This window comes from Notothenia rossii (assembly GCF_949606895.1).
Source record: "Notothenia rossii genome assembly, chromosome: 5".
Lineage (NCBI taxonomy): Eukaryota > Metazoa > Chordata > Actinopteri > Perciformes > Nototheniidae > Notothenia > Notothenia rossii.
The window spans coordinates 36499494-36509796 of record NC_136903.1 but is presented as its reverse complement, the minus strand read 5'-3'; the positions used below and the strand labels follow the sequence as shown (position 1 = coordinate 36509796).

The following is a 10303-nucleotide window of genomic DNA, read 5'->3' as shown; positions in this document are numbered from 1 at the left end:
TTCATCACCCAAAATCAAAGCTGGTAAATGTTTTAATGTTTTCAGTATATAAACTGCATTTAAATGTGACCAAAGCAATACAAGTTCCACCATCTACACAGTGTAGATAAGTGAGGGGTAATGTGCAGCAAGCCAGTCATTAATAAGAAAAGAACCCAGACTGGGCGAGCAAGTTTCCAACAAGAAGCTGAGAGATCTTGATTCACCCTGAAGGTGTTTTCCAAACCTTTATGTTTTATAACTAATTATTACACTGCTAAGTTTAATACTCTATGCTGTTGGTCAATTTCAACTATTCTGAGATCTGCCCTTCTTTGCTAGCATTCTAGTGTCTAGACAAGAACAAGAAAACGGTGCAAGAGAAAGTAAAAAAAAAAAAAAACAGAGAGAGCTGGACAAAATATAGAAATCATCAGAAGAAAACAGACGGGAAGCAAATACTGACAGGAACACGGTATGAGCTCTGGCAGTGTTCAAAGACTGGTTAATGACAAAGGAAATGTGAACAAACTTGGACGGTTAAAGAAAACTCAGTACTGCCTACATCTTAAGTTATGTTGCCACAGTTCCAGCCATTGGCTCGCAGTGGATCCCACTATCTCTTTAAAGCGGAAGCAACACTGTCGTTTTAAAAAAAATATTATGAGTCAAGTCTTTTTTAGTACGTTGCTGCTCGCCTTCTGGATTCTACTCCTCCTGCCGTTGTTCGTATTCTCATGTATGCCCGGCCTGCTGCACACTTGATGTTTGTTTCCTTTTTATTGAGCTTAATCACTCATCAACTTTTTTGTTCCCCAGGTGTTACTGGTGGTGGCAGTAAAAATGAAACAATTCTACAGGTGAATAAGCAGTCAGAAGACGGACTGGAGGAGATGTCCCTCGACCAATCTCCATCCGTCAACCACACCTTAAACATCTCTGTAGTATCTTCAACTCCACTCAACCAATCTTCAGAAGGAATGCAACCACAGCCAGTATTACCCACACAGGCTGCTCAGACTGCGCCCATCACCAGCACTGCTGATACTACACCCACAATTGCAAGGAATGTCAACAAAACCACTTCACCAGTGACTTCACATCACACCTCAGCTACACCCACAGCACCTCCAATAACTCGAAAAACAACTACACAAACAACACCCTTCATGAAAACATCAACGACTACACCAACAAAAACTCCACCACTAACAACAACAGCTACACCAACAACAACAACAACAGCTCCACCAGCACCACCCTTCTCCACAGCAGCAGCGTCAAACCGTGCAACAACTATAAAAACTACAACCACACTACCAAAAGCTAACACGACCCTTACGGTGACTACAACCAAAGGTACGCAACAGACGAAAGCCCCAAGCTCTGCAGCGCCACCACCAGTTCAGACGTCTTTACCCAAAGAGACCACCACTGTAACCGTCAGCAGCACCACTACTGAAAATAACAAAGGGCCTGTTGCCTTTGGAACGGTGGTGGAGGTTGCTGTGTCGCCGTTGACCCTGCAGCTGGTGGACACGGCGTCTTTACTCTCCGTCTTGCTCTTTGGCCTGCTCTTCTTCTTGGTCTCGGTGGCCGTGTTCGTCACTCAGGCCTACGAGAGCTACCGGAGGAAGGACTACACCCAGGTGGACTACCTGATCAACGGCATGTACACAGACTCTGGGGTGTGAGGGGGGAGGCACAGCGCGTCTTATTGCCTGGAGACTGTAACATGGAGGATGGACAGCATGGTGCCGCTGTTGATTCACAAAGTAAGTCAGTGTTCCTGTTAGACAGTTCACAGGAGAAGAGGGAAAGGACTACACCAACATCCCTGATCTGCTCCACTTAACTCTTCGTTCTTCCCTGCTTCTCTTTCTTTAATGGCTTCAACGCTAGGGGTTTGGTCCCAGTGTGCCCAATGTTGAGCACGTTGTTTAGGTTACCTGTACGTAACCCTGGTTCTATGCGTAGGTGCGAAGCCCTCTATTGGTCCACGGCAGATGTCCTCCACTGCTGGTCGGTCAGTCAGTCAGTCAGTCCAGCTGTGGTTGGTCAGCGTGGCTCAACCAATCAGGATGCTTCCAAGGTAAAACAAAAAAACGTTTTTTCCTTTACTGAAATATATGTGTAGGCCTTATTTGGCAAATTGTTTCAGGTTTTGTATCTTTTCCAGATGAATGTATTTCAACTCTTAATTTATAGCATTATGCATTTCTTTCCATATTCAAATAGATGTTTCTATTTGGAATATAAGGTCACAACGATATGAAGGACCCAAGCAGATTTGTGAATATAATATACGAAATGGGACTTTATTTCACATAAAAGGGACTCAAAATGTTAAGTAAAAACTCTTTACAAATGCTTTGTCAAGCTTAAACAATGACTTACAAGACGTCTTAAGAATAATACACCAAGAGGGCTAAGCAATAATTCAGTATAATAATCAATATCCTTCGTATCAAGTCTGATCACATGTCTGGGCAAAATGTGAATATTTTAGATAACTTAACTGAAGAGTTTGACTAAAATTGGTCACTTACATTTGAATAATTGTTTCTGATGTAATACATTCAGCCTGTCTTGTATTTATTTTTTTATATGAAACTGATAGAAAAGAGGTCCAAAAGTTGAACTACATGCGCGTCAGTTGAATTATCTTTTGAATGTAGCCAATAATTAACATAGAGTGCAATGGAAAAGATCTGAGTGACCGGGAAACACTTGGTGCACATGAAATCTGTCTGACAGTGATGGTGTGTGTAGCATTTCTCTATTGCGGTCTTCAGTTTGTTAAACCTGCTTTTGACCTTGGTACTTAGAACGAGTAGGGCTGCACGCTTTGGAAAACAAAAATAAATTGCGATTATTTTGATTTACGATTTTATAGGGAAAGAACATTTACGAAACATTTTTTATTTTATCATTGAATGACATTAAAATGATCAACAGGTCAATGATTATGAATGAATTGTGTGGAATAACAGGACCTCTGCAGCACCACAATACTTCATTCAGATATGTTTACATATTTTTCCTTTACAAAATATTGCTTCTACTGCGATTTAGATATTGCTCTCGTCCATATTGAGATTTCTAAAAAGGTATTTCTAAAATGTTCAGCCATCATCAGGACATAGCACTCAGTTCTTTTTCAATTCTACCTAAAAATATAGAGCAGACTTTGATTCCGATTAAATGTTGGATGAATTGTGCAGCCCTAGTTCTGAGAAATAATAATGATACGTCAACAACATCTTAAACTTCAACATCTGTTTAGACGAATGACAGATGTTGTTATAGCCTAGCTTAGCTCAACTCCTGCTAGCCTTTCACATTCTTTGTTACTGCAGCCAGCCATTACTGTCACCATTTTATAATGTGGACATCACACTTCTGCAAACGACGAGGGTTACTATGCCAACATGTTTTACTTTTTTTTTTATATCAAATATTTCGCAAATGATTGCATTTGATTTCACCGTCGTTCCATTAGCTTTCATTGATGACATTTCAGCTGCTTAGTTTCTTGTTTTTGAACGTGTCCTGCAATGAATCATGGGAACGGCCTCATACTAGCTTATTTCAATACATTTCATATTTTGCTCACAATTCATGTATTTTCAAAGGCTCTGCTATTTTTTATCTTAATTTTGAATTGTCTGTATTAATCCATCATCTGTATTAATGACCAATGTATGGGTATTATTTTGACCATTGTTCCTAAACAGAGTATTCATCTGGCTACAGATATAACTCTGTATATTTTCTCGTGTTTTAGTTTTAATGTTTCATATTTCATTTATGCATTTCAAACCATTTTTCCACTTTAAAATGCATCACTCTTTTCTCATCATTGTGTTATCCTAATGAATGGGTTTAAGTTACCATTATCTTTCCCATAATGAGTGAGAAACTGAATTATGGAAGTTATAAATATGAAAGCAGGTGTCTTAAAGTTTGCATTACAGTTGAAAATTGATGAACACACACTCGGCAATAACTGCTAGTTATGAACAATATCTAATATTAGGAATTATGGACAGATGTTCTAAGTTGCTCTTAATAGATCTCCAGAGAACGAACAAACGGATTTCTTGTTGCCTTTTCTCTTCCCTCGACCACTTTGTATTAGCGTTCTCCTCCTGAGGGTTCATGGTTGATGGACAGTTGCCAAATATTCGCTGAAGCACATTATTGTAAGATAAAGCCAAGGAAACATAAAGCCATTACTAATGAGACGATCATCATGTGAAACAGAGTATTTGTGCAGTAATTACAGCAAAATGCATTTCCTTAATGTCTTTCTTTTATTATTATTTTCCACATCTTTAAAGTTTACGTCACCCCATAATAGATTTTTTGCTTTTTTTGTAAGAAAATAAAACAATCATTATATTTGGAAAATGTCTGGTTTCAGAATTGCAGGGGAATATAAAATGAGTTTAAAAGAGCATCAGAGGCCATTGGCACTGAAGGACAGAGTGGCTTTGTTTGAAATAATTGATGTCTAAAATATGTTTATCTCGGGAACAAGACATTCCAATTTTTTGGGAAATTAAATCTTTTTTTATCGTCCTGTTATAGCCATAAGACTAGATATTTGATTGGAACACCAGTTATTATGAACAAATATAATCCTGAGGTTATTCAAATCTGATCAAAATAAGAGTTAATGAAATGAGCCGCTCTCAAGCGCGGGTCCTGTGATTTTTTTTTTTCATGATCTCTAACTAATCCGATTAAGATTAGGATGTGAAATGTCCTCGTCATTATTGATCAAATCTAAAACCAACCCACCTTCCACTCATTGGATAAAAACAGACATAACTGTTTGGTATTTAGAGATATTTAGCATAGTTCACTTAATTCTTTGTTCTTTGGGGTTATGATTTCACATTCTGTAAGTTGACTCAAGTGAAGTGAAATCCAAATGTCAGACGATTAGAATGCAAACTGATGATGGACTGTGTCCATGACGTGAGGGAAGCGTTTTCGTCATTTGAGGATTTTCTAACTTTGATTTACACTTCTGTTGCCAATAATTGTAACGTGCGCTGTTTGAGCTCCTGGCTGATGAGTTCAGGGTGGACCTGTGTTTGCAGGATGTCGAGAAATGACGTGTGTTTGCCAACTCAACATTGTACGAATGCACTTTAAAAATATATTTTTTCTTGCAGTGTAAATAAATATTGAAAAAGAAATGTAACTTGTTTGTTTTTGAGTTGTCAATGGAGTCTAATCTTTACTCTTGATCGTGGCTGCGAGGTGTGGTGCAGTTATGCTGTAATACCATCAGTCTGCAGGCAGAGGGCGGTCTCTGATCGGGCCCCTGTACGGAGGCCCCCCATCTGCCCATCACACTCTCCAGCTCCACCTAGGGCGGCTTCGCTTCTGCACAACGTATTTGTAAAAGGTGAAATATTTTTATTGGGCCAGTTTTCCGAGCCATTCTTGTTAATGAAATAGAAAAATGCACTCTAATAAAAATTCCCACTGCGTGTTAAACACTGGTTTCTGTTAATGTTTGGCAGGAGAGATGTTTCCAAACGTATCTCAGTGATTGTTCCAATACCTGTTAAACATTAGACACACTGCTAATTCTTAAAGGGACATACCTGCATTTCTATCTTCCTATCTTTGAAGGCTGTGACCCCCTCACTACACAACAAATCAACAATTGTTCACAGCATGACGGGATGTTTTATGTCATGTGTTTTAAATTGGTTATCCTATTTTCTTTTTTGTCCACACGTGCTATGTTAAAAAAAAAAAACTTTTATTTTTACATACAGTAAAAATTAAACAAGACAAAGGAAAATGCCTAATTGTATATTTTAAATCACAAGCCATTTTGTTATGTTAAGGGAACTTTTTTAAATGATCTTAAACATGTTTAGAAACATTGTTTTTTTCTTAGCAAAAGTTGTCGATGGTACCTTGTAGTCTATTTTCCTGGTTCTACCTCAGTCAAGATTCAGAGCCACAACAAATAAAAACTGGGTATAAATCATCACCAGGGCGACATCCTGCACGAACCAGGCCGGCCCAGCTAGCTTCAACAGCTACTGCCATCTCTCTCAGTGGAGGAAGTGCACCATTCCTTCAGCTTTGGAAATGTTTGTAAGTGGAATTTACTGAACTGATGAAAAATGAACTGGACATTTTGTTAGAACTCAAGAATGCACACAATATTTTTGACTGAAAAACTCTGAATGTAATCACAACTCGGGTCTGTTTACAGGAGAACTCTACAAGGCCCCTGACCAAAAGAATAATGTAACTTCGACAAAATCACATTTTTGAGAGCAAACACGTTGTTTAAAAAAAAAAAAAAAAAACCTTAAGGCATCCTCCTGTGGTTTAATTATTCACTGCTGCAATGACGTACATGTGTAGTGACACACGTATTCCTGACCACATCATCTTAATCTGCAGAGTACAGCTGTCAAAAATACATCATCTTCCCGTTGCCCGAGGTCACTTTGATGACATCACCACCTGCTCCAAACATCCCAATCTTGTGCCACTCTCATGGACTCTACCACCGTTATCCCCCCCACCTCCTCATGTCTGTCAGCCATCCTCCCCTGGTCTTCCTGCACAACTTCTTCCTCTCAACTGCGGTGAGCATGATGTTATTTGCTGGCGACCCGACTGTTCTTGTGTCCGAACCACTGTTACTTTTGCCGTCCAGACCTTTAACCCTGCCACTGACCGGATCTCCTGTTTCACAGAGTTGTTAGTACTGTGCATTTCACCCCAGGGATCCGCCTGCATTTCAAAGGCAACTACTCTCTTTTTGATATTTGTGTTGTATGTCCAGGTTTTGCATTCGTTGTGTGCAATGGATGTGATCAGAGTGCATCGGGTTTTATTTGTATGAAAGGGGAATTATTCTTGGTACTCCATATCTTATCTAGTATCGCAAGCTGAGCTCTTGCAATGGCCAATCTGCTCCTCAGTTCCAAGTCTGAGGTGCACTGCTTGTTCAACAAAGACCTGGGGTAAAGAAATGGTCTACTGTTTCCAGCACTTTCCCATCAGTTTTCACTCCATGCTGTTCCTCATCATTCACCTGAGATGTTACCATCACTCTACTTGTCTCCATATCCTAATGAAACTCAGCGCATGTTCAACCAGGAAGACCGTCTTTACTCATTAATTTACTATTTCACTACTCTCTCCTCTCAATAAGTGATCGGGGGCGTCACTCCCCAGCTAACCAATCACTTCGCTCTATTCTCACAAGCCTATCATAGCACTCTGCTAAAACTTTTGGTAACACTTTATATTAAGGTACTCAAATTAACCATCAACTAGTTGTTAATTAACATGCATATTAGCAGTATATTGGCTCTTTAGTAGTCATTATAAAACACTTAATGCCTCATTCTACATGACCATATTCTATAAGTAATAAGCCATTAGTTGAGAGTTTTTCCTCAATAACTTTCGAATTAGTGCTTATTTGTTGCAAGTAAGGAAGTTGTTGTACATGACTTTTGGTCTTAATATGCTGTGCTCAATATGGGCCTAATAAGGTAGTACCACAAGAATAGTAATTCTCCCATAATAACACTTTACAGTGTAGCGTAAGGCTTAAACTACAGGGTACTTATTATGTTATAGTTTGGATCCCTAAAGCTTTTTGTCTACCATCCCATCATTCAAGGGTGGTTTTCATATAAGTAATGTTTGTTTTTTGGACGGAAACTATGTTCAATCTGAATTTACTTTAAAATAAAAACATCTATATTGATTCTGACTTTTCTACATCCAACTCACAGGTGTATCATTGCTTTGAGAAAAAAGACGATGAATTTACCTCTTTTAGAAGGGAAGATATGGTCATTTGTTCTGGGAATGTCATTTTGGAGCCTGAGACCTGAAAAACAGGCTCAGGGCTCAACAGGTTAAGGTAAGGTGGCGCCTGCCCATTGTAGGCGAGAAGAATAATTTTCCCTTGATTCTTTTACCCCTCATCCGTTAGTGGGGAAATGTAGCCCTGTAACTAAATGTTCTTCTAACCTGTAGTTCAATTGTAACTGTAGCGGATTATTTGGAATGTTAAAGAGGCCCAGTTATGCTTTTTGGAGTTTCCCCTTTCTTGTAATGTGGTATATAATGTAGGTTCGTGTTTGTGTTCCCTCCAGCGGTCGTCTAAATCTGCCCTCAGCATTAATGTCAAAGACAATTCAATGCTTTCTCTCGAACTGGATTCATGCTTAATTAAGATGCTAACTGGATATTAGCCTGAGACAAAAAGTCATGGCAAAACTGTGCTGTAGCTGTTGTGCATATTTTAAATGCAGCCTTTGAACCCATTGAATTAAATGATTACATACAGAACTGAGGTTACATCCAGGTAACTTCTTCACTGCCCTGTCTTAAAAATGAGTTTAAGACCACTGTGTGCTCTGAGTTTGATGTTTTATCTGCAGAGTGGGTGGTCGTGAGGAGCAGTGGAGGGTTGTTTGTTAAAAAGAAGCCGATAACAGTCTTTCTTTATCGTTTCCATCTGCGTCAGACAACACAGGCAGCCAGGTTCTCCCGCCGTAGATGTGCTGTGAGACATAACTATAACTCAAGCTTTACTCTCAGCCAAGGTAAACTGCTTCACCTGAAACTGAGTTCATTTTTCTGATGATCATGTTCTGGTTGCAGGGTTGTTCAAAAATTAAGAAAGCTCTAGCTAGCTACTTCTTGGGGCTTTTGACCTGCATCTGGTTGTTTTACACATACATACTTTTTTGTCCGATCTGAACATTACAGTCAGGTAAAGTGAAATTACTGAGTTGTATTCCTTTAAATCACTCGTGTTGATAAAGCAAGTAGGAGTGATTTGACTTATTTGGTAATGTACAATAAACAAAATCCTACATTAATTCAACTTCATTGTGTTAAGTAAACTAACAAAAAGAAAGTGTATGATGTAAATGTAAATGTCATTAAGATGCTTTACTTAAACGCAATAAATATGTATTTGTTTTCTAGACTTTTCCTATTTATTCAATAGTTTTTGTGCAATGGGTTGACATAAATAAATGAAGTCAATGTCCCAGACCTCACCAGTGCACAACCCCCTGCTGACTGCTGTTGGCGGTAACATTCCGATTTGCAGAATTGTTATATATGCATGTATTAGTATTTAGGTCTGAGATTCCCGACATGGGGGTTAGGCCTCCCCAGGGGTCACAATGTGTGAGTAAGGGGCGGAGATGGAAAGAGTAATAGAATGTTGTACTGTTAAAAACCTACTTACTGTTTTAAAACGTACATGGTACAAATACAAAGTCTAGAATGCACTGGTACATGTATATTTTCTGTGAGCTCTTCACATCTAGCTCAGTACTACACACTGATTTATTGTCTTTGTTATATTGCAACATGCTATTTAAAGTATAGTACAGTTGATTCAGTTATATATATATATATATATTAGAGTCCAGATTTAAATGAATGATAAATGTCTCTGTGTGGCATTCACCCTGAGGCTATCAGCGGACAGGCTGACATCTAGAAAACAAAAAGCTTCAAATGCCATATTTGCGTTGTAAAGCAGACGTGGGGAAACACTCGTCTTATCAATAAGACCATAGAACCGTAACACAATTCATTATGTAATGTTATGAGTATAAAATACTGTATATTGTAAACATTGAGCACTTTTTTCCCCCCCTAATCTTCATTGGAGATTTAGTCTCCTTCCAGACTTGGTATTTAAGTGTATTATAACATAATCAATGCCGAGATACAATTGCACTTACCCTAATTCTTGTACTTTAGGTTTTAAGGTAACATTTTTAATTAATTAGCATTTCTTTAAATTCCAAACATTACATTTACACCGCTACAGAAAAAGATTAGGGCCTCAGGTGATTCTATTTTTAGATCTGACCAAAACAGATTTCTTTGGGAGTTCTGGGTGAATCTGACTTTTTCTGACATGCAAAACATTTTGAAAATACTAATATATTAATTGATTATCCCAGATATTCCACAATGCTAATATTCACTTTAAAAGCAATGGCGTATTTCTCATGGCTTTTGTAGAGCAGCTCACAATGAACGTCAACGTGCTGATGTGTGTCTGAGAAAACAGCACCTCCCATTGGTTTTGAAATCCAAATGTCTAATTTCTAATGGTTTCGATCCAGACTGCCTGTCTGTATTCCTGAAAATGAGCCATTTGGTCAGTAGTGCTGAAAAGTACTGTACACATCTATTAGTCAAACAGACGCCCAGCATACCAGCAAACACACACCAGCACACACACACCTTCACACACACACCCTAACACACACCCTCACACAGC

At 38.7% G+C, this 10303-nt stretch overlaps 1 protein-coding gene across 1 annotated transcript in view; it reads left to right on the top strand.

The window, feature by feature from the left end:
- The window catches only part of cUnh11orf24 (chromosome Un C11orf24 homolog), a 15686-nt gene extending 10497 nt beyond the window's left edge, over positions 1–5189 (top strand). Inside the window, exon 3 of the mRNA XM_079684211.1 lies at positions 799–5189. Within this exon, the coding sequence (XP_079540337.1) occupies positions 799–1673 (875 nt within the window). The 3' untranslated portion in view covers positions 1674–5189. The remainder of the gene's footprint in view (positions 1–798) is intronic.
- The last annotated feature ends 5114 nt before the right edge of the window (positions 5190–10303 follow it).